Genomic DNA, 25631 nt, shown 5'->3' with positions numbered 1-25631 from the left:
AGTATAATTCAGATGTTGGATTGGGTGTTAGTTGATATAAGGAATCACTTTAGTTTCTCCATATATATAGGTTCTATTTTAATGAATATAAAAGGGCAAACACCAGGCCTCTGTGTTAACAAAGGTAGCTCAAAAATGGTCTTCCTTACGTTAACTGGCACATGTACAAGTCCGCCTCAGGTTTGAGGTCTTTTCAACCCCCACATGCCTTTTGCTTTCATACATAGTTTGTATTAATAGGACAGTTGATACTTGGGCTCACTCAACGAGGGTAGAGAATATGTAAATTCTTCTATAGTCTCATACCAAGTCTCTATATTTCACTCTCTCTTTGTGGGAACCATGAGGAGTAGGTCTTTGCGTAAACCTGTGTTTTGCCTGAGCTCTTGTACTTTTAACAAAATCTTCTTAGGCATTTTGGAAGTTGGAACATAAAATACTTGAGCATGATTATTTTTCAATCTTTTCATGGATAATGAATACAATTCCAAAATGTAATGACTCTTTAGGTATGTCATCTACTTTTCTGTCCAAAGTATTATGGACGAGGCTTTACCTAGCTTAGCTTGCAAAGCACATGTATATGCAAATCTAAATTATTTTTATGTTTAAATATAGTTTGTGATATCTGTTGAAATGGGCAGCCACAGGTCACAAAATGTGAATAGGAATACCATACACGATAACATACCAAACTGAACAATATTTGTTTTGTTGATTTAGAAGTGCCATGTTTAATGGTGAACAACCTTTCATCCAAAAGGAAGATAGGAAGACAACTGTTCTGCAAGTTACCTTGTGATATTAATGTCAATAAAAATTTCAAATCAAGAAAGTGTAAGGCACTGTAGAAGGACTGTTGGTGCTGTGAGATTCTAAGAGCAAATAAGCATTTTTCAACTGCATTAAAGTAGCACTCAGAACTGAAAAAATCTAGCAAATGTATAAACCTGCACACATAACATAGAAAAGGTTGTATGAACAGTTGATAGAATGAATGGGATATCACAAATGAAAATAATATGGAAACGTGTTACAAATTAGACAACTGCCGATAGGAAAATGAATTGTGGTACTAATTGCGGTCACATCCTATACATAGTGTCCTTTGTCATTGTTTTGTTTCAGTTTGTTTTCTGTTGTAATAGTTTCATTTTGTGTGATCCTCCTCCCAGGTACAACAGCGGTCTCTTAGTAATTCACCTGTTCTTCCTCATAAGGATCAACATTCTTCTGTTATCAAACAAGTGCCATTGTTAACGAAGGAGGCATCTACAAATCAGACATTCATCAATAAGCCTTTTTCCAACCCTCCCAATTGGCAGCCAAACAGTAGACCAAAGTCACAGATTGAGCAGGCATCTGGCCTGCGGAAAGTGACTGATTTTCGCTCAGCAGTCGACATACCAACAATTTGCATCTCTCAACCTGATCTGCAAAATGACCAGCGATCCCTCCAAGAAAAAGATGCTCTAGATGCCGAAATAAGATTCATTCTCCAGATGCAATTACAAGGACGTGAAGCTGGGAAAAAAAATGTGACATGCATAAAGGGATCTCGGTCACAAGGATGTAGTCCAGACAAGGAAACAGAATCCCGAAAGGTTAGAAGTTTTTCTGGTACAGATTTAGCAGAAAAAATATGTAATTCCCCAATTAGTAAACCAAATGTTCACCAAAATGGGATCCATAAAAACCAGGATAAGTCATGTCCTCTGTCACTCACTGAAACTAGTAAGTCCCCAACAAGGTTTATGGAAGCCAGTGTTTTAGGACCCTCTCATCCTGAGCAAGGTTTTAGAAAAATGAAGTATTGTACTGATATTCAAAGAAGTGTGGCTGCACCTGACATTTTCCATTTTCTGGAGTCATCTGACCAGCACCAGTTGAAACAATTAGATGAAAGAGACCACAGTCACTCTCCATGCTGGTGTTCCCCACTCAGCACTCACTTGGACGATTCACCTTTCTATCCTGTCTCTTCTGACAGCACTTCCTTTAATTCTATCGCTCCAATCAATACCAATGTAATTAAGACGTCGGAAGCTTTCCTTGATCATTTGTCTGCTCCATATGATTCAAGAACATTAATGAATTCTCCTTTTCCTATGGATCTCCTTTCTTCTCAGGCTCCTCCTTGCAATGCCTCCTATGACCTTTCTCTTCACATTCCTAGTCTCACATATACTTATCCTTCCAATGTATTGCATGAGTCTTCTAGTTCCCATTCTAGTAGACTCAGTCCCCAGCATGTCTATCAACTCCCACAAGAGTCCGGTCTTTGCAATGTGAAGAAAATGGATCTTGCAGCAAGGACACAGGTTTCGGAAGCTGGCCTGCCACTAACACAGCAAGCCCAGTATGATAGGCAATCCTTTGATGATGGAGTGACAGTTCAAGTCAAAACACATAAATATGAGTCAAAGGATAAACATATCACTTCCATGAAGGAGCCCCTTTTAGATACACTTCATCCCTTCTTGCATTTTAAAATCTCAGAGCCTATAAATTGTCCTATTGACAAATCTGTAAATATGCGTTGTCATTCACCTATTCAAAGAATAGAGGTTGAATGTGATGAACAGGAAGAATATAACAGCAGGAGAAAGCATGATGCTCTATGCCAAAATAACATTCTTAGTCCAGATGCAATTACAAGGAAGAGAACCTGCGAAAACAATGAGACATCCATAAAGGGATGTAGGTCACAAAACTGTAGCCCAGACAAGAAAACAGAACCCCAAAAGGTTAGAAGTTTTTCTGGAACTGATCTAACAGAAAGAATAAGATGTAATTCCCCAATTAGTAGACCAAACATTCACCAATATAGGGATCCTAAAAACCCGGAGAAGTCATGTTCTCTGGCAGTCATTGAAACTAGTAAGTACCCAACAAGTTTTAAGGAAGCCAGTGTTTTAGGACTCTCTTATCCTGAGCACATTAGTAGAAAAATTAAGTTTGATTCTGATATTCAGAGGAGACGTGCGACTGCACCTGACATTTTCCAGTATTCTGAGCCATCTGTGCAGCACCTGTTAAAACAATTACAAGAAAGAAATCACAGCCCCTCTCCATGCAATAGTTCTCCACTCAGCACTCACTTGCAAAATTCCCCCTTCTGTCCTGTCTTTTCTGAAAGCACTTCTTTTCATTCTATAGCTCCATTCAATACTAACATTATTAAGCCATCAGAAGCTTTCCTTGATCCTTTGTCTACTCCATATGATTCAAAAATGTTAATCAATTCTCCTTTTCCTATGGATCTCCGTACTTCTCAGGTTCCACCTTGCAATGCCTCCTATGACTTTTCTCGGCACATTTCTAGTCGCACACCTACTAATCCTTCCAATGTATTGCCTAAGTCTTCTAGTTCATATTCAGGTAGACTCGATCCCCAGCACGTGCTAGTCTTTCAATTCCCAGAAGAGTCAGGTCTTTGCAACGTGAAGAAGATGGATCTTGCAGCAGTGACACAGGTTTCAGAAGCAGGGCCACCATTAACACAGCAATTCATTGATGACCGAGTGAGAATTCAAGTCCAACCACATGAATATGACTCAAAGGATAACATTATCTCATCCATGAAGGAACCCGTGTTAGATACAGATCATCCCTCCTTGCATGCTATAATGCCAGAGTCTTTAAGTTATCCTATTGACAATCTCGCAAATATGCGTTGCCATTCACCTTTTAAAAGAATAGATGTTGAATATGATTAACAGGAAGATTTTAACAGAAGAAAGCATGAGAAATGGGATTTCAATTGAAGACTATCTTCGTTACAAGAGAGGGGGACAACAGATGACGGAGATCTAGGATCTTCTTTTCCGGATCATCTCCTTCAACAAATGAAGCTTAATTAAAATCCTTAAATGAGCTATGTGAATGTAAACAATTATGCCCAATCAGCTGTGCAAAGTAGTGATAGTCTTATAAAGAGTCAGGAAACAGAGATAGATCCCATTCTCGGTTGGGTTTCTCCACACACAATTTTTATCTAAAATAAATGCACCATGATCTTTTCATTGATTTTAAGTTTTTAAATATATGCCTTATTTCACTTCTCTGAATTAAAATTATTTTCAGGCATCTGGTCTAGTTCTACCTCTTACATATTCTTTATCCTAAAATCTTCGTCTGATCTGTCATAACGGCTACTTTTACCACTGATCTCCTTCAGTGCATTTCTGCCTTAAGTATCGATGAGCCTCAAAATTTCTCATGTTTTTTCCCCTCTGTTTTCTGATCCCTGAGCAAACGTAATCTCCTCAGTTTACTATCAGACTGAAACTAATGTGTCTTCAGTGGACCCAGAAACAACATATCCACTTATGAGTAGTCCGTACATAAAGGATTTATTTACAAACTGCTCTTTTGCAAGGTTTGGATATATTGACGTGCATGATAACAAGAAGAGGTGTTTGGTGGCCCGCAACTAAAGAAACTGATAAGCATATCTGTTACATTAGTATGATTGGTGTGCTATGTTCATATTTTACTAACTATTTTGGCAGTTCCTGAAACTACATTTTAACACATTGTATTTGTTTCATGCTTGCAAGTGTATATTCTAACAAAGCTGCAGTAACAGAATTACTAACTTAGCATATATATAGATATTTATATATATGTATGTGTATGTATAGCATCATAATCATGACAGATTCCCTCCTTCAAGTACAATAAATGGTATCTGCTACAATGTACATGATGTCAACTAGACTTGAAAGTAACAGGAAATTACCCTGCCTGCGGTTGTGACAGTGATATGACAAGCTAAGCTAGCTCATTGTTTTCTATGTATCTTAATAAATAGCCTTGTATTTTTTAAGGAAAAAATAAAAAGAAGCACAGCTTTATCTCTTGGCATGTAACCAGTGCTTTGTGCCATTTAAATTACTGTTGAAAATAAGACAGTCAGTCAATCAAGATGTGCTCAGATTTCAAGAGGGAGGATCATAAACTGCGTTTGATGTGTTACTGTAGAAAGCTTTCCATTTTGCAGGACCCAGAGCATTTTATAAATAACTTGGTATCTTTATTAAAGTCTTGCAATTTTTTCCCCTCAATCCTTGCAGTTGCAAGGACAAACATGCAATATCAAAGATGAAATTGTTGGTGTTTCTCACTAAGGAGAGCAGAAAGGTGCATGGTGGAAAGCTTGAATTAATTTTATCCACTGATAATTACTTGGGGCTAATTCTCAGTCAATTTGTGGGGTTTTTTTTGCCCTCCATAGCACCTCGCACAGGAGCCAGTCATGTGCAAATCAGTCTTGGTCCTGCTCCAATTGGGTCAGCCCAACACAAACAGCCAGGATAGGTTCACACTCAACGTGAATGAATACATCCCCAGATGGGTTTCAGCCTATGTGGGCCTCTTCAGTATGGTTAATTTGAGTCCTTTAGCAAAATGAGCATGGGACCTACATCAGGGCATACCCGTCTCACTGAGCAGAGCAAAAAAGTGGGTGGATTGCTTGAATTAATATCAGACACTGATGTATTTATTTATTTATAAAGTTTTATATAGTGCGAACATGATCCCAAGGGATATCAGAGCGCTTTACAATTGTGGGGAAAGGAAGGTAACAGTTGCAGTACATGTGTCAAATAGGAATAAAGACAGAATCACATATCAAAATAGAACTCACAGGACAAGAGCGGTTACAGGTACAAGGGGTCAGCAAAATAATAAGAAAATAATAGGTATATAGCGAGATGGGAGGGGGCAAGTGCATCGAGAGAGGAAAAAAGAAATAGCATACAGCACAGGGCTTAAAGGTGTACGTCCAATGCATTAGAGCAGACTTTCCATCAACCTATTAAGGTAGGAACTTGTTCATAAGGAATCTTTTTACTTCCAATTTGAAGGCAATCTTGGAGGAGATTCTACGTATTTCCGGTGGGAGAGAGTTCCAGATCTTCGCTGCTGAGCCGGAGACAGATGCTTTACCCCTAGTCTGCATCCTAGTTCATCCATTGTTTTCCCACAATGCCCTTTCAGAAAGAAACCAGACATATGCAAGTCAGTCTTGGTCCTGCTGCAATGGAACAGTCCAGCCTGAACTGCCAGCCACAGTTTTCTAATAAGCACCTCACTGGTACTCTAAGACTCTTTGGTTCGATGTGGACAAGCAGTCAGACTAGCTCAAAGACGGTGGTGTGGGGAATTGGTCAACACAGTTTTTATTTGCAATAAAGATCTGAATGTTCAGTAAGAGTTGTGAGTTTTTGTAAAAACCATCCATATTAATGTCTCATAAATAAATATGAAAAAACAGGTGAATAAAGAAAAATATACATAAATAAATTCACAAAATAAATTAGATCAAATTGCGAAAGCACAGATCAAAGAGCAACAACAATGATGCAGTTATAATAAAGTGATGTCCAATGCCACCATAGATCTAAGTTTGACACACCATTTACTATTTTTACTAGCTATTAAGAAGTGAATAATTCTTATTTACAGGATCTGAACAACAGAACTGTTCTGAAAAATAAAATGGTAAAATGCAGTTGCTATGAAATGGTTGGATAGGTTAGACACTTCTCACAAAAATATAATATTTGTGGTTACTTCCTGATTGCAAACACAATGCTTTAAGATAGAGGATTGCAATCATTTGGCAAAACATATGTACTTTTTTTTGTGGTTGTAAATCTTTGTCACTCACGATCCTAGTCATGATCACCCAAAATTGCTGAAATAAACTATCTTAGGTGGTAAACGACATAACAGTGATCAAGTATGTAGGCGAGACCACAAAGTATCTTTGCAAAGGAGCTGAAAGTGTCTCATAGATTGGTTGCGAAATATAGCAATCTCCTGACTTAGGTCACCAGGAATATTGGATAACTTGCGACCTGGAATCTTACTGAATCCCAATCACCCTGACAAAGATTTTGTGTGAGTCTCTGGTACACAAACGCTCTTCCTAGCTTGCAGAAGTCCAACGAGGTGCTTCAATTCTGCCTGCAAAGGCTCGGTCAAAAACAATATTGATGATTTCTTGTGGCAGCCATCTGCTGAGGGAGGATAGAACTCCTACAAATGCTTTGTGGATGCCACTGGACTCCTTGGACTGACAGTATTTTCTAGGCAGGTCAGTGAATCACAAGTAGCAGGGCAGTATAGCAGAGGTTCAGCAGCTTCTTCAGGAATGCTCACAGCAGAAAATAAAGGATCAGTACTCAGCTACATGTTCTGGAAGCATAGTGACAAATCTCTTGGAGGCCCCATCCATGTTGTTGAGATCTTTCTCAGGCTAGAGGTGTGCTCTAGGCTGCCCGTAAAGTTCTTGCCATTGGACAGCAGCCGTCAAACAGCTGCAAGGCCCTTGTCTGATGGTAAAGCATCTGTATTTTTCACAGACCGTTCAGGAGCAAAGGAGGAGAGAAATGAGTGAGGGGTTCATCTGTCTTTGTTCCCTTAGGGCAGCTAATATACTCAAGCAAACACCATTTCTCTGAACATAAAGATGTTCATGATCAGCTATCATAGTTAGTGATTCACAAGATATCTTGGTTATTCCCCGTTGGCAAACATTTCCATAGACCAAAACTTGAAAAAAACAAACACAAAGAAATTTTGCTGCCCACTAATCATCCTTTAGAAGGGTATGACCATAAATCTCACCCTTCTATGCACCTATTGAACCCCAAAACACTATGACTTTTACTCTGATGCCAAAACACTATACTGCTACCGCCCACCAAAATCTGTGTCGAAGAGGTAGAGATGGTCTACAAATAAGACTACAGGGTCTCCCAAACTCAGAGTACGATAAGATTGTTAATCGAGTGAACTAGACTTGCATTTTCAATATTGTGATGGTTTCTCTTGACTAGGCACTTCAAAAACCCATGTCTGCTAAACATGCAGTGGAACCTCAAGATGAAGGGAAAATTTCAGGGATGGTACAGCTGCACATATACTCAGGGACTTTGCTGGATGAAAATGGCATTCACCGCAAACATGTATATAGTTCTTAATTTTGTGCACTATGGGTTACTCATAGAATCTCCAATATCAATATGTGCACAACCTGTGCTACTGTCATATTCATTTTCTTTTTTTTAGCTTATTGATGTATGATGAAAAGCTACAAAATTTTGTTCAGAGATAGGCAGTGATGTAAACTTCCATTCACCAATTAGATTACACATTATGTTTCATAATATGTTGAACTTGTAAAGTCTTCATATGACCCATGTGGGCTTGGCATCACAGGTAAATAAAATGAAAAATAAGACATGCAGGGGGCAAGGCAAAGAATTACATGGGTAGGTGCAAAATCCCCTAACTCCAGAATGGACATTTTCTGTAGAAATTCATTGTGGGAGTTAAGAATGATGATTTGATGTTAATACAGATCCTGAGCCAAAGAAGAGCTAATGTACAATGTATAGGACCTTAAAGTCTGTAATCCTGGATATACCTAGCCAATTTAAGGACTACAGTGCCAAAAGGTTTCAAAAGCAGATGGCCTATAGAAATCAGTTAAGTCTGCAAACAGCAAATTAGACATGGATCATATGTGCTCCATATGCACTATCCATGCACCTATAGACAAGAGCAATTCCTTATACTTTGTAGTTCAGATTAAAAGGTAACTGAAAGGAGTGTTTGACCAATCTTGGGCTTTAACTCTGTTGCCACCTGAAATTTCTAGGGGATCAAAATGTAATGAATAAAATTAAAAGGTCAACAATGGCTCTAATGGTTGCTAAGGTCATAAAGAATGGAAACTATGGCGAGTTCTGTAGATGAAATTCATTTATTGCACAATTACTTAAAATCACACATTAATAAATACCATAAAATGTGACTCAAATATTTACCCAAAAATCTATAAGGGGCGTGATATTTTACCCCTCTACTTGGTCACCGTGCTAGAAGGGGGATAGTGCATCAGGTTGCTCTTCAGTGGCTGATTGGACATTGTACGCTAAGAATTACAATTGTCAATCAGATGATTGAGCTATTGCAGCCTTAATAAATTTCATGAAGCAAGCAGCCAGTTGTACAGATTTCCCTCTCAAGCATGCCTTTCCGGCAGGTCCAAATGTTCAAGATGCGCCAAATTGGTTGCAGCCAAAATTTCCTTAGTGGGGCCAACACCCCGCAGATGAATAGCACATAGGTCAATGATTCCTCTGCATTGGCGCATAGGCAGCATTGCTTGTCGTTCACCTCCAGGTTCCTGTACCAGTAGGACTTCAGCAGGACTAGACTGAAACACAGGCTGATTAACTCCTGTTTCATTGTACGGTTAAGGGGCAAGGAAAGGTAGGATGGCAGAGACACTAGCTCATAAAGCATTGAGGCCAGACTACCATGACCCAGGTGTATCACTGCTCGTGCATCCAGATCTACCAATGTTAACCTAGCATGTTTTGTCAGTAGCTTAGACACCACGGTAGCAGGAAGCCTGCTTGACCATACTGGTCATGCTTCCAAGGACTCCAAATCATGTGTTAAAAACTTGTGAGGTTAGTCCAAAGTTTAGTTTTTGCCAATCTTACGTTGGTTCAAGGTTCCAGGGCATTTGATTCCCTCTATAAAGAACCGCTGTTGGTACAAAATAGCATTCTACAATGATTAATTTAGAAAGATAAATGCTAAAGAAATAACATGAAGCTTATGCTATTAATGGGTGGATAGCCAATGTGTTATATAGCTATGTGGTGCATTATTTTTCAGGGTTAAGACTGCGCAGTTATTGTTGGTGATCAAGAACTTTCCATGGTTAGAGGGTTTAAACTCATTAAGATTTACAACTGGTTTCTAAATATTTTCGAGGTGTACTGGATAAGGACCATTAGTGGCATTGAAACAGATCTATACATACACACTTTTATTTGAGATACATGAAGATATCTTATTGCTCATTTCTTATGAAGGAATGGTGTCTGATGATATCCTAAGATGCCATTTTAGTCTGGCTTTAGTTTTAAAAATTATCACTTTATTGACTAGGTGAAAGCATTGATTTTCTATAAATGTATCATTTTTAATATTTAACTGGAAAAACCTTTGAAATACATTTAACACCCAACATGCTCACCCTCAGTGATTCCAGTGGAAACAGCATGCTTTACAAACATCACATCAAAGAGTTTCTTCAATGTGCCCTTAGATTTTCCAGGTATTGTGAGACTAGAAATGCTCATGGTGGAAATAGGTTGAGAATACGAGAAGTATGATATAATGGGCCTTATGATTGGTCAACAGTAGTACTCTTCTCTTCCCAGGTCTTAGTCAAAATATAGTAGTGTAAACAGTGTTAGGATGTTTGTTACTGTATTACAACTGTAAAGGGTGACTATGATATTGATATTGCACTCTGTCAGTGGCGCTTTAGGCTGGTAATAATGTTCTGTCACTTGTGTGTCTTCCATGGGTTGCCAGTATTCCATTGTTCTAATGCTCTGTACAATTGTGAGTCAGAATTTCTTGGGACAAAGTAAGCTTGAAGCTTCTGAAGTACAATCGCAAAGGTAATCCTATGTGCATAGATTAACATACCTGAATTAAATTCTGCAACTCCTGATGGAGATTTCCACCTAGTTGTGGGAATGTAAGTTCCTAGCCCCTAAATCAGGGTGTGGGGACACCCAGAACTTAAAGTATTCCTGTAAAGTTACCATAAGTAACTTTATAGTTGTATTTTAAGTGTACATTTGCCAAAAGTCATACTACATTGCACAGACTGTAATTCCAATCATGTGAATTGAAAAGAACAGAGAAACAATCATTGCCTCACATGAAAAACATTACTACTGGAAGCACATAGAAAAGCGCATACCCTGAACTCTGTCTTCTTCCCCTTGTGCTGTGAGACATTGTGGAGCCATGTCATTTTGTTTTGTGTGTGTGTGTGTGTGTGTGTGTGTGTGTGTGTGTGTGTGTGTGTGTGTTTTTGTGCGCATGCTTGGGACAATGCAGTATTATAGGATGTGACAGTAAGTGGGCATGTAGAATAGTGTTAGATTTTATTAATTATATCTTTGTAAATCCCTATGTTTATGCATTTGTTACTTCTATATTTATATAATGTGATTCGTACAGGTGTCTGCAGTCTGTACACTTGTGTTACTATTTTATTTTTTATTAGATTACCTTTCTTTTTTTAAGATTTCTATAAAGTGATGTATATAGGTGTGTGTGTAACGTCTAAATGTATAAGACTAATTTTGTACATCAATTTTATTTGTTTTATTTGTTTTAATTTTATTAAAGTGGCCTATATGTGTCTACAATATCCAAAGCTATAGAACCCTTTTTTCCTTTTTTTTATTTCCTCCTTTTCTTTTAGGCTTTGTGCCGATAGTGTTATTCCCTACCACGATTGATTGTGTGTGATTCCCTTGCAGTACCCGTGAGTGTCATTGTGTGGTGCATGACTTGCTCCAGAGCTTTGCTCAAGTGGATTTTGGGCTATTTGGTCCTTGGTACTACCAGAGTAGATGCAGATGTACCTTTGGTGAACTGCAACTGACTTACTCTTTTTTAAGGTGTGTTTTAGTATTTGTGTGTACCTCCTTGAGTTACCCTTTACTCTTTCCACTTTCCAGTAGATAGCCTCCATTTTCCAATCTCTACCCCTTGCCACTTTTACATTCACAACAAAAACTGGGTACTAGCAGTTAGACCAGTAATTGAGGAAGAGACCTGTGAAAATGTATTGTGCAAATATCCAGATTTTCATCATTTAGCACACTAGTGGTGCAGAGGGAACTTGTCTGAGTTCTAGGGACAGCTCATTCCTTCTTTGCAACTAGTACCATGAATGATCTGCAGCTTCTATGGGAGCACTGTAATCTGTGGATCTGAATTTGTAGGGTATTGGATGTTCTAAGGGATCTCAGTGGGTTGCAAAATGTAATAAGGTGTTGTTTATATATAAAGGACCGTGTTTGTGGTAGGCTCGATACACTAGGGGCAAGCCTCAAATTCGATCCGGTTAACTACAGGGAGCAAGTGAAAGTATCTGAGGTGCAGTGACATGGAACTTGATGAAGAAGATTCAAATTCAGAAGGTTTTCAGAGTTTTAAACAACCTGTAATTTGTGTAAAAGGCATTTGCATAGGCCCATACACAGAGCACTGGATTTATCTAATCTGGATGTGAATAAGGCATGTCTAACAGTTTTACCTGCTGATTTGGGAATAATCCCTTAGATTATTAGAAGTACTTTTAGCAGAGCAAAACAGAAGGGCAGTTACTGATGTGACTTGGTGATTGAAGGAAAATTCTGCGTCCGATTTAACTCCCAGACAGATTTTTGAGCACTTTCCCCTGGGTCCGGTCTGGTCAAGTCAGAGAGCCAGCAGGAGTCTCTTCAGATGGAGATTTCTCCAGTTATGGGGATTTTAATTTTGTCTGAATTTAATTTCAGACATTAGATTTTTATCCAATTAATGATTGCTATTATGCATTGGTTAAATGCTGACTTCACATTGCTTACATTTTCAATAAGAGAGATAACATTTGAGTGTTGTCATTGTATGTAAAAGACTACAGCTGAGATTTTTCGCTGGCAAAATATTATTTTCGGACATTTTTGATCCAGCGAAGATAGGCATTTAATGCATGTTTTATAGAATTTACAGTATGTTTTTTAGTTGTTTTATAATTTTTAAGGCACTGTTTCCTTTCAAGCCAACACAGCTTCTGTTAGTTAAGTTTTAGTCTTCTGAGAACCACCAGGATGGATGGCGTGTGTTCCATTGGCTACTACCTTTGGTGGGAGCCCAGATGTCCATGGCAATACTAATCCAAGAGTTAAAGGACAATGTGTCATTATTGTTGGGGAACACGGCTGCTTCTTAACCTAGAAGGGTGTGTTGACATCTGTCATGTGGAACCCAGTGCCATGTAATACTTTCCACAGTGCTTGAGGGGGGGGCTTTCTAGGTGGAGTGGACTGTAAGGTAACTGGTATCACCCCAAATTAAAGTAATGGGATTGGAGCAGGAAAGAGATTTGGGATTGGTAGGGAAGAGATTGATTATATGGTATGCGATGTGTATAGTCGAACTGTGTTAGACTAAGGGCCCATAGCTCCTCCTTAAGTTAGACTGCTTGTGAGTCCAATACATTATCCATATCGATATTAAAATCTCCCACTATGGAGAAGTTTACATATTTCAATAAAAACAGGTAGCTTTTCTAAGGCAAATTGAAACCCACTGAGTAACTAGGCGATCTTTAAGCCAACACATCTAAAAGAGAAGAAATGTGACTTATTGTAAGCAAAAACACCATTCCCTCCATGTAAATGTTGTTACAGATGTTTGAGGTTAAAAAGGAAAAGCTTTAACGAAAGATGATGGCACGTTCACCTTGTACGTTATTAAGGTGGTCCGGTGTACACTAGAATAGCCTGAGGGAATCGCTGATACAATGTTTGTGCTAAGACTTCATTAAGCCATGTTTCAGTTCTGAACATAACATCAGCGTTGTGTATTAAAAAAAAAAGTCAAAAACGTTCAGGTCAGAGACGTAACACAGGCCCCAGCACTGCAGGGGGCACCCAACCCCTCAGGTGCCCCTCATTCATTCCAGGGGCCCCCATTCAGCCCAAGGCCAATGAACATCTATGTGATATGGCAGACTCTGGGGTCCCTCTTCACATTCTGCTGGGGGCATTGTTAGAACCGGGCGTCTCTGGTTGGCAAAGGTAAGTACCTTGGCCCAAGTAGGGACCCCTAGCTCCGGTCAGGGCGACGGAATAACCCTCTGAGATAACCCCTGCTCACCCTCTAGGTAGCATGGCGCGAGCAGTCTAGGCTAAACTCGGAGACAATGTGGATAACATTTGCACTTAACACAACAATAATCCCCAATCCACCACAAACTGAGACCACACAGGTGAGTATATTTTTATAAAAATATATAACTTTATCTAGTTTCAGCAAGGTAAATCAAGCAGTTGCACGATAATCACTTCATTATTAAAATGAGGCACTTAATCTTAATGGTGGTACGTAGTTTCAGGAAGTTGTCACATAAAAACAAATGTCTCAAGTCTCTTCAAATCAGTATTAAACCTAATGCCACCGATTTATAATGGCTACGCTCTAAAAACGAGCAGTCCAAACAATGCCAGCGTTTTGAAGATATGCCAGAGTTATGGGGTCGACAATGCTCTCCAAATGAGCAAAGAAACAATGCCAGCGTGATTAACTATGCCCCAATGGTCCCCTGGCTTCAGGGACCACAAGCGCTCCTAGCGCGTCTCACCCGGTATCCTGAGGGAGGGGGGACTTCTTTCCCCGTGCTCGCGGTGACGCGGGTCCCCCAGGGGCACCTCGCGGGGGAAGGCTCAGTGTGGCTCCCGCCCGGCCGGTCTCCGGACGCTCTCCGCCCGCTCTGGATCCTTCAAAGAGCAGCGGGGAGCAGAGACGGCAGGCCAGGGGCTGGAGCACATGCGGAGATCCCTCGGCGAGGTCAGGTCACTTCTTCCCGGGCCCGGCGGTGATCGCGCTGATTCCTCGGCTTCTTCAGCTGCCTCAGCGAAGGCAGCCAATCCCCTCGCGGCTCCTCAGGCGAGCCTCCACAGCACCCGGGAGTCAGCCAATGGCAGTGCGGCTCCCGGGACAGGCAACGATGACGCTCCGCTCCCTAGGCCAATCACGGCCCAGCACTGCTGATGACGCTGCGCCGCACGGGCCAATCCCGTCGCGGCGTTAGTGAGGGGGCTCGGCTCCCTCCACCAATGGGAGCGCGGCGGCTTCGTTCTTCGCCGGTTCAGCGCCGATCAGGATGGCGCTTCCCTCGGAGGTTCTCTGGCCCCGGGCAGCGGCGGTGATACGGCCAGCAATTGTTTTTCAGCGCCCCTTGCGCTGCAGAGGCTCACAGGTCTCCGGTCTGCCCCACACACGTGTCGATGAACACGTCGACTTTGGCCCTGCAGCAGGCTGGGTCAGCGCGGCGCTCTCAAGCAGTAGAGAGCAGCCAATGCGCTAAACAGGCAAACCACACGGTTGCACGATCTCCTCGCCACACAGCAGCTTCAGGGGGGGGGGGCACAGCAGATTCTTGTAGCCTTGGGCAACCTTTATGTTCCTGGGTTGCAGACAGGGAGCCAGCTCTTCTCAGGCCCTTGGAGATTCAAGCTGTAGGCACAGCACACAGCAAAGTCTCAGCAGTTTCAAGCAGGCAGGGACACAGCCCACAGCAAAGTCCCTTTCTCCTCCTCAGCTTCCAGTGATACAGCAGAACAGGTCAGCCCTTAGAGCACACAGCAAGGCAATCTTCCTTTGGTTCTCTCGCCGTCCTCCTTCCAGCAGAGGGTCCGTCTTGATTGTAGAATTTCAGAATCTAATCTTCTGTAGTAAGGGGTCCTTCCCTTATACCCCTGAACGCCTTTGAAGTCCTTTGTGCAAGGGGATCCTTGGCTCTGGAATGTTTCTGGTGTTCTTCTTCCTGACAGCTTCAGGGCCAGAGGTGACAGTGGGTCGGCAGGGGAGTTAGCCAGCACGGTGGTCAGGCAGGCACAGCCCAGCACTATCAGGCTCTTCTCTCTCCCCTTCCCCGGGCAACAGATGTCGCCTTTCACCCCTGGGCTGACTCCAACCCCCTCCGGGGCCCTGCAGCTCCTGTCACGCAGGCATTCCACACACAGGCCCAGGCACACAGAAAGGTTTATACAAAAGAACAGCCACTTCTAAAAATGCTATTCTCAACCCCAGGATCCAAAAACAACCTTCACCAAAAGATGTGTCATTTAATTCTGAGTTCAGGGATATCTTTCATGGATGTTCCATCTTGTTCCTATAGGGAGATAGGCTGGGATCCAATGGGACCAGCCTCCCCAGGCTACCCTAGGGAGCCCTACAGCCCTACAGCAGTGAGCACACAAAGTGGCTGCTGCTCTCTACCAGAGCATGTTACCTGCACTAGTACACGCTCTACCCTATCCATTCACTGCACCCTACCCAGGGGGGTACCTGGAGCCTTCCATAGGGGTGGCTGATGTGCACAGACAGGGGAGGGTTAAGCCCAGCCAGTGGGGACACTGGCCAGGCAGACATGGCAGTCCACTGACTGCACACAGGCCCTGCGCTGGCAGGCCTGAGACCCCCTTTTTGAGCTACTCATGTGGGTGGCGCAATCTGCGCTGCAGGCCCACTAGTAGCATCTGTCATCACCAGCCCTGGCACACACAGTGCACTTTACTAGGGACCTCCTGGTGATACAGATATGCCAATCAGGTATACCCAATCAATATGACAATTTACAGAGGGAGCACTTACCCTCTGACACTGATCAGCAGTGGCAGAGGGTCCAAAGCATCTAAACCAGCAAAAACGAAATCCAGCACAGCATCAAAAATACATGAGTCAGAGGCAAAAAGATGGGGGAAAACCATGCCAAGGATGTCAGGTCTAACACGTGTCCCCTCCAGCTGAAAGTGGGGAGAACTACCCAACCTCTTGGGAGTCCTCATCACTAAGGCGGAAGAATCTGGACAGACCGTCAGCGTTGGCGTGTTCTGTACCAGGGCGGTGCTCCACCGTAAAGTCCATCCCCTGTAGGGAAATGGACCACCTCAACAATTTTGGATTCTCACCCCTCATCTGCATTAACCATCTGAGGGGCCTGTGGTCGGTCTGAACGCGGAAGTGAGTCCCAAACAGGTAGGGCCTCAGCTTCTTCAGAGCCCAGACCACAGCGAAAGCTTCTCTTTCAATGGCACTCCATCTTTGTTCCCTGGGGATTAGCCTCCGGCTAATGAAAGCCACAGGTTGGTCTCCTCCCTCATCATTGATCTGTGAGAGCACTGCTCCCACGCCTTGCTCTGAAGCGTCAGTTTGCACAATGAACTCACTTGAAAAGTCAGGTGCCTTAAGCACCGGTGCTGTGCACATGGCAGTTTTGAGGGTGTCAAAAGCAGTTTGACAGGCCTCAGTCCAATTCACTTTCCTGGGCTGATTCCTAGATGTCAGCTCTGTCAAAGGGGCCACAATGGTGCCATAGCCTTTGACAAACCGTCTGTAATACCCAGTGAGACCGAGAAAGGCTCTCACCTCAGTCTGAGTCTTGGGGGGTTCCCAAGCCAGAATGGTATCAATTTTTGCCTGTAGGGGCGCCACCTTGCCGCTCCCCACCTGGTGTCCCAAGTACACCACAGATCCCTGCCCTATCTGGCATTTACTGGCCTTGATAGTGAGGCCTGCCTTCTGCAGAGCCTTCAACACTTCAGTGAGGTGTTGCAGGTGTTCCTCCCAAGTGGAGCTGAACACCGCAATGTCATCCAGGTAGGCTGCGCTGAATTGCTCCAGCCCTGCCAGTACCTGGTTGACCAATCTCTGAAATGTGGCGGGGGCATTTTTCAACCCAAAGGGCATGACACGAAACTGGAAGTGTCCTTCTGGCGTTGAAAATGCTGACCTCTCCTTTGCCCCGTCAGTTAAGGCAATCTGCCAGTACCCTGAAGTCAAATCAAAAGTACTCAGGTACTGGGCAGCTCCCAACCGATCCACCAGCTCATCAGCTCTGGGGATGGGGTGCGCGTCAGTCTTCGTGACCGCATTGAGCCCACGGTAGTCCACGCAGAACCGAAGTTCTGGGGGGCCACCGGGGGTAGCAGCTTTCTTAGGCACTAAGACCACTGGGCTAGCCCAGGGGCTGCTGGAGGGCTCAATAACCCCAAGCGCCAACATCTTGGAAACTTCTTCCTTGATGCTAGCTCTGACCTTGTCAGCCACCCTGTAAAACTTCTGTTTCACAGGCATGCTGTCTCCAGTGTCCACGTCGTGGACGCACCATTTGGTGACACCTGGGGTCAGGGAGAACAGTGGGGCGAACTGACCCAAGACTTGGCGACAGTCCTCCCGCTGTTTTGGGGTCAGGGTGGGGGAGAGGACCACACCATCCACTGACCCATCTTGCTCCTTGACTGCCAGGAGGTCAGGGAGAGGATCACTATCCTCCTCCCCTCCAACATCTGTAGCCATGAGCATAGTCACTTCAGTTCTTTCAAAGTGGGGTTTGAGGCGGTTCACATGTAGCACTCTCAGGGGCTGCCTGGGAGTCTTCAGGTTAACCAAATAGGTAACCTCGCTCTTGCGCTCCACCACCTCATATGGCCCAGACCACTTGTCACGGAGCGCACAAGGCTCCACTGGCGCCATCACCCACACTTTCTGTCCAGGTTGGAACTCCACTAGAGAGGTGTTCTGGTCATACCACCTCTTCATTTCCTCCTGGCTAGCCTCCAGGTTCTCTTGCGCGAGCTTCCTGAAGCGCTTGGTCTGGTTGCGAATGGCCAGCACATAGCTGAACACATCCTGAGGGGTTTTCCCACGGGATTTCTCCCACCCCTCCTTCACCAGAGTAAGAGGCCCTCTGACAGGGTGGCCATACAGCAACTCAAAGGGACTGAACCCTAAGGATTTCTGAGGCACCTCCCTGTAGGCAAACAACAGGCATGGCAACAAGACATCCCATTTCCGCCTCATGGGCTCTTCCAGGCCCATGATCATGCCCTTCAATGTGCGGTTGAACCTCTCAACCAAACCATTTCCTTGAGGGTGGTAAGGAGTGGTGAATTTGTATGTCACCCCACACTCACTCCACAGGGACTTCATATATTTAGAAATGAAGTTTGTCCCGCGGTCCGAAACGACCTCCTTCGGAAATCCCACCCGGGAAAAGATCCCCATCAGGGCACGGCCCACCACGGGGGCTGTGACTGTCCTGAGCGGGATGGCTTCCGGGTACCGAGTGGCATGGTCCACCAAGACCAGGATAAACCTGTTGCCTAGGGCTGTCTTGGGATCCAGGGGCCCCACGATGTCAATGCCCACCCGCTCGAAAGGGGTGCTCACCACGGGAAAGGGTTGGAGGGGTGCCACGCACTTCCCTCCGCTCTTGCCACTGGCCTGACAAGTCTGACAAGACTTACAAAAGGCAGCGACGTGCTTCTTCATCTGGGGCCAGTAGAAATGGGTGACAAGCCTGTGATAGGTCTTGTCTTGCCCCAGATGTCCTGCGAGAGGCACGTCATGAGCCAGACCCAGTAGGAAGTTCCTGAAGCGCTCGGGCACTACCAGCACTCGGGCTGCGCCGGGCTCAGCGAACTTAGGCTCACTATAAAGTAAGTCATCCTCCCAGTAGATCAAATGCTCCTTGGACCCCAGGCCTGCGGCCTGGTCGGCAGCCTGCTGCCGCACACCAACGAGAGAAGGGCACTCCTTCTGAGCCTGGCAGAATTCCTCCCTGGAGGGACCACCTTCCTGCTGCCACTGGGACAGCTCAGGCAATTCCCCTAGTTCGGCCACCTGCTCCCCTGTAGGTTCCAGGGCATCCCCCTCTGGGTCTGCCTCCTCCTGGACTGTGGGAACAGTGGGGGCCGGTTTCCCGCGCCCTCTACCCCTTCTTCTCTTGGTAGGTTCCTGGGCCATTGTTCCAGGCTCCAGCTCTGCTAGACCGCCCTCTCTGGCTGTCATGGCCCGGGTGGACACACAGATCCACGCAGGCAAACCCAACATCTCCAAGTGAGTCCTGTGCTCTACATCTTTCCATGGAGAGCTCTCCAGGTCATTACCTAATAGACAATCTACAGGCAAGGCATCACTTACAACAACTTCCAATGTACCGGAGACTCCTCCCCATTCGAATGGAACCCGTGCCAACTTGCAGAGGCGCACTGAACTATCAGCTGCCACCACAGGACGGAGTACATTGGGGATGATCTGCTCTTCAGACACCCATTGACACCTGACAGATGTCACACTGGCCCCGGTGTCTCTCAGAGCGTCTATCTCCTTTCCATTGATGGTCACCTTCTGCCCATATTTCTTAGTGTTTAAGGGCAGCAAGGCTTCCTGGGCCATCTCTTGGTCTCCTAAAGAGACAAGGGTCATCACTGCTAACCCTTCCTCCCCACTAGAAATCAAATCCCCTCCCAAAGCTACACTGGCCAATGCCGGTGCTGGAGCACCAGAGGGTGCTGGAGGTTTCTTTGGACATTTGGGGGCAATGTGCCCCACCTCCCCACATGTAAAGCAGGTAGGCGGGGGCCTGTTGTCCTGCTTGCCCTTACGGGGCCAGGACTTCTTAGACTTGGGGGGTTGAGACACCTTCTCCTGGGAACCAGTTTGGGGCCCTTTAGAAGACTCCTTTTGATTACCCGTGTCCCCCCCACTCTTCTGCTGGGGACCCTGTCCACCCTTGGCTGGGGTACTTACCACCCCCTTGTGGACCCTGGTGCTAGTCCACCGGTCCGCCTCTTTAGCAAGCTCACTGGGATCAGTTAACTTGCTATCCAAAAGATGCTGGCGCAGCTCTGGGACACATAAACTACTTAAGTGCTCCCTACTAATCAAGTGACACAACCCCACATAATCAGTAACTTTGCTGCCCTTCATCCAACCTTCCAGTGCACGCGTGTACATACTCACACACTCCACCCAAGTACTTGAATCAAGCTTCTTGAAGTTCCTAAACTTCTGGCGGTACTGTTCAGCAGTGAGCCCATACCTGAGGCACAAAGCCTCCTTCATGGCGGAGTAGGACAAAGCATCCTTTGCTTCTAAGGGTGCCAAAACATCCCTCCCAGAGGCCTCAAAATGCTTCCACAATCCTGCTCCCCAATTCTTCTCAGGCACTTCATTCATCCTTAGGGCTAGTTCATACGCTCTAAACCACGCATAAATATCATCACCCCTCTGATAATTCTGTACCAGATCCTTTGGTATGTATACCTTACCCGCCTGTACTGGTTGTGCGCTGCCACCATTAGAACTGGACACCCTCTCTTTATATTTGATGGCCAATTCCTTCATGCCCCTCTCATGAGCCAATTCGAGCTTCTTCTCCTCCAAAGCGAGAGCATCCCTTCTCTCCTGCGCCGCTCTCTCCTGCGCCTCTCTCTCAATTTCCAGGCGCAGTTTCTTCTCATCGGCGTCCGCTCTGAGTTTCAAAAGCTCAATCTCATGGGCCCTAGTTCTCTGATTCTCCTCCACTTCCTCTGGAGAAATATTCCTACTGGAGTGGTTGCTGCCAGCCTTAGATGCTGACCGCACTGGCAGATCACTGAGCAAAACAACATTCTCTTGTGTGCCGTCCACTTCAGTAGCTTCCGCTAGATCACCATGTTTGGCCTCCCACCAGGCCCTCAGAGCTTTCTGTAGCTCTTCCTTGTTTGCGCTGCCCTTCGCTGGGCATCCAAGCTGTTTGCAGAATGCTTTCAGTTGATCCTTGTTATAGATGAACAACTCCTGGATTTCAAATTCCCCTACCACTTCTACAGTCACGCTTGGCGCTTTCCGAGACATGATGCTTCCTTCCCTTTTCAACAAAAGGTTTCACCAAAAAGTCTTGCGCAACCTGTGCTGCTAAACTAGACTAGTGATGTACAAGAAATCACTGCAGGTCAAGTGCAATTATTAGTTCAAAATCCGCACCGCGAGCCACCAATGTTAGAACCGGGCGTCTCTGGTTGGCAAAGGTAAGTACCTTGGCCCAAGTAGGGACCCCTAGCTCCGGTCAGGGCGACGGAATAACCCTCTGAGATAACCCCTGCTCACCCTCTAGGTAGCATGGCGCGAGCAGTCTAGGCTAAACTCGGAGACAATGTGGATAACATTTGCACTTAACACAACAATAATCCCCAATCCACCACAAACTGAGACCACACAGGTGAGTATATTTTTATAAAAATATATAACTTTATCTAGTTTCAGCAAGGTAAATCAAGCAGTTGCACGATAATCACTTCATTATTAAAATGAGGCACTTAATCTTAATGGTGGTACGTAGTTTCAGGAAGTTGTCACATAAAAACAAATGTCTCAAGTCTCTTCAAATCAGTATTAAACCTAATGCCACCGATTTATAATGGCTACGCTCTAAAAACGAGCAGTCCAAACAATGCCAGCGTTTTGAAGATATGCCAGAGTTATGGGGTTGACAATGCTCTCCAAATGAGCAAAGAAACAATGCCAGCGTGATTAACTATGCCCCAATGGTCCCCTGGCTTCAGGGACCACAAGCGCTCCTAGCGCGTCTCACCCGGTATCCTGAGGGAGGGGGGACTTCTTTCCCCGTGCTCGCGGTGACGCGGGTCCCCCAGGGGCACCTCGCGGGGGAAGGCTCAGTGTGGCTCCCGCCCGGCCGGTCTCCGGACGCTCTCCGCCCGCTCTGGATCCTTCAAAGAGCAGCGGGGAGCAGAGACGGCAGGCCAGGGGCTGGAGCACATGCGGAGATCCCTCGGCGAGGTCAGGTCACTTCTTCCCGGGCCCGGCGGTGATCGCGCTGATTCCTCGGCTTCTTCAGCTGCCTCAGCGAAGGCAGCCAATCCCCTCGCGGCTCCTCAGGCGAGCCTCCACAGCACCCGGGAGTCAGCCAATGGCAGTGCGGCTCCCGGGACAGGCAACGATGACGCTCCGCTCCCTAGGCCAATCACGGCCCAGCACTGCTGATGACGCTGCGCCACACGGGCCAATCCCGTCGCGGCGTTAGTGAGGGGGCTCGGCTCCCTCCACCAATGGGAGCGCGGCGGCTTCGTTCTTCGCCGGTTCAGCGCCGATCAGGATGGCGCTTCCCTCGGAGGTTCTCTGGCCCCGGGCAGCGGCGGTGATACGGCCAGCAATTGTTTTTCAGCGCCCCTTGCGCTGCAGAGGCTCACAGGTCTCCGGTCTGCCCCACACACGTGTCGATGAACACGTCGACTTTGGCCCTGCAGCAGGCTGGGTCAGCGCGGCGCTCTCAAGCAGTAGAGAGCAGCCAATGCGCTAAACAGGCAAACCACACGGTTGCACGATCTCCTCGCCACACAGCAGCTTCAGGGGGGGGGGCACAGCAGATTCTTGTAGCCTTGGGCAACCTTTATGTTCCTGGGTTGCAGACAGGGAGCCAGCTCTTCTCAGGCCCTTGGAGATTCAAGCTGTAGGCACAGCACACAGCAAAGTCTCAGCAGTTTCAAGCAGGCAGGGACACAGCCCACAGCAAAGTCCCTTTCTCCTCCTCAGCTTCCAGTGATACAGCAGAACAGGTCAGCCCTTAGAGCACACAGCAAGGCAATCTTCCTTTGGTTCTCTCGCCGTCCTCCTTCCAGCAGAGGGTCCGTCTTGATTGTAGAATTTCAGAATCTAATCTTCTGTAGTAAGGGGTCCTTCCCTTATACCCCTGAACGCCTTTGAAGTCCTTTGTGCAAGGGGATCCTTGGCTCTGGAATGTTTCTGGTGTTCTTCTTCCTGACAGCTTCAGGGCCAGAGGTGACAGTGGGTCGGCAGGGGAGTTAGCCAGCACGGTGGTCAGGCAGGCACAGCCCAGCACTATCAGGCTCTTCTCTCTCCCCTTCCCCGGGCAACAGATGTCGCCTTTCACCCCTGGGCTGACTCCAACCCCCTCCGGGGCCCTGCAGCTCCTGTCACGCAGGCATTCCACACACAGGCCCAGGCACACAGAAAGGTTTATACAAAAGAACAGCCACTTCTAAAAATGCTATTCTCAACCCCAGGATCCAAAAACAACCTTCACCAAAAGATGTGTCATTTAATTCTGAGTTCAGGGATATCTTTCATGGATGTTCCATCTTGTTCCTATAGGGAGATAGGCTGGGATCCAATGGGACCAGCCTCCCCAGGCTACCCTAGGGAGCCCTACAGCCCTACAGCAGTGAGCACACAAAGTGGCTGCTGCTCTCTACCAGAGCATGTTACCTGCACTAGTACACGCTCTACCCTATCCATTCACTGCACCCTACCCAGGGGGGTACCTGGAGCCTTCCATAGGGGTGGCTGATGTGCACAGACAGGGGAGGGTTAAGCCCAGCCAGTGGGGACACTGGCCAGGCAGACATGGCAGTCCACTGACTGCACACAGGCCCTGCGCTGGCAGGCCTGAGACCCCCTTTTTGAGCTACTCATGTGGGTGGCGCAATCTGCGCTGCAGGCCCACTAGTAGCATCTGTCATCACCAGCCCTGGCACACACAGTGCACTTTACTAGGGACCTCCTGGTGATACAGATATGCCAATCAGGTATACCCAATCAATATGACAATTTACAGAGGGAGCACTTACCCTCTGACACTGATCAGCAGTGGCAGAGGGTCCAAAGCATCTAAACCAGCAAAAACGAAATCCAGCACAGCATCAAAAATACATGAGTCAGAGGCAAAAAGATGGGGGAAAACCATGCCAAGGATGTCAGGTCTAACAGGCATCATTTTACATTATGCCACTTGTTCAGGCAATGTTTCGCTACAGAAAGTGCCTTTAACAGGAATAGTGCCAGGGGCGATCTTTTCTACCTATTACTGATCACTATGATGCACTGATCAAATACTGACTTTGTACTGCTTACATTTTCAGTAAGAGAGATGACAATTTGAATGTTTTCCTTGAATATATTCACTGCTCCCCACCCAGAAAGCTCTGTTCAACTTTTGTCTACTTGAACACATATTCAAGAGGTATAGACATAGAGGAAGAAGCGTAAAAGTCCAGACTCCCAGGCTTTAAAATGCCCTCAATCCATCCATAAGATCCAAACCACACCTGTTAGGATTCAGAAAACTCTTGAAGAAAGGCTTTCTGTCTCACCTCATCACAATATAAGTGTCACAATCGAAGAACACCAAACTCCAAACACCTAGTCTCTTGCCTCTTCATTCACCTCTAAATTGTCACTTCTTTAAGAGCTCTGAAATGTCAGGCAGTTACTATGCAGCACTAAACAATCTAGTATAAATCTGAAAAAATGGCAGATGAAATTAGCATTACACATTGTAGGAACTTAAAAAGAAATCTCAAAGTTGGGGTAGTAGTTTAAAACAATGTGGTAAACATAGGCTAGTGTTTAGACTTTTGGGAAGAACAGTCTTATGGTCCTAAGTTTATCATCATGGTTAACCAAGCGAACTCATTGAACACAGTGAATTAGCAATTGAGAAAATAGCAGTCAATAGTAGGGATAACATTGGGTAGTTTTCTGGCCATTGAGGCACAGAGTACAAGATAGCTTGCTCATAAAGTAACAAACTTGGGTGTTGTGTCCCTATTAAATTTCTCCTCTACGTTTGAAGTTATGAAGAGGGGCATATTTCAATTAAACTCTTGTGATATTAATTAGCTCTTATGGCATCTTAGTTCATTTGCGGACCCTGAGGAACAACACATTAATCATCTGTTATAACATTTCGACACATGAAATACTTGGAGAATGAGTGGAAGGTAAATGTTGCAAAGAATATCTGCAAAATTCTCAGTCAAAACTATTTGACGCTAGAGAAAACTGCAGCTATATATCCTAATACAAATCTGCTTTAACGCATGTTGCTTCCACTTCCGGCTTGAATAACATGTTTTTTGTGATTTATTGTGTTTCTTTCGAACACTAACCTTTGTGTGAAAAGTTGAACAATAGGCATGTCAATAAACTGAATGTGGGTTACTTGCATGAACTTGTAATGGACTATTACTCCCCTTCCTGGTAATTACTAATGGGTTAGGTGCTGAATTAACATTTGTGAAATTACCTGTTTGACATACGTTGAGGTTGTGGTTTGTATGATTCTGCTACTCATGATTTTTTTCTGATGATGTCAATGTCAACATTTTCAATGAAGGTCCTGTGGTACAAACAGAGCATTCTTTAGAATGTAA

At 45.2% G+C, this 25631-nt stretch overlaps 1 protein-coding gene across 17 annotated transcripts in view; it reads left to right on the top strand.

Moving 5' to 3' along the window:
- Positions 1 to 25631, top strand: part of TNIK (TRAF2 and NCK interacting kinase) — an 808148-nt gene that overhangs the window by 654082 nt on the left and 128435 nt on the right. For 10 of the 17 annotated variants that reach the window (XM_078666203.1, XM_078666200.1, XM_078666199.1 and 7 more), the window contains one exon: positions 1176 to 1604. The exons of the other annotated variants lie outside the window; for them this stretch is intronic. In XM_078666203.1, the coding sequence (XP_078522329.1) occupies positions 1176 to 1604 (429 nt within the window). The remainder of the gene's footprint in view (positions 1 to 1175; positions 1605 to 25631) is intronic. 17 annotated transcript variants of the gene reach the window in all.

The sequence above is a fragment of the Lissotriton helveticus genome, chromosome 11 (assembly GCF_964261635.1).
Source record: "Lissotriton helveticus chromosome 11, aLisHel1.1, whole genome shotgun sequence".
In the NCBI taxonomy this organism is placed as follows: domain Eukaryota; kingdom Metazoa; phylum Chordata; class Amphibia; order Caudata; family Salamandridae; genus Lissotriton; species Lissotriton helveticus.
The sequence above is the reverse complement of the archived record's forward strand: the minus strand, read 5'-3'. Positions and strand labels throughout refer to the sequence as shown.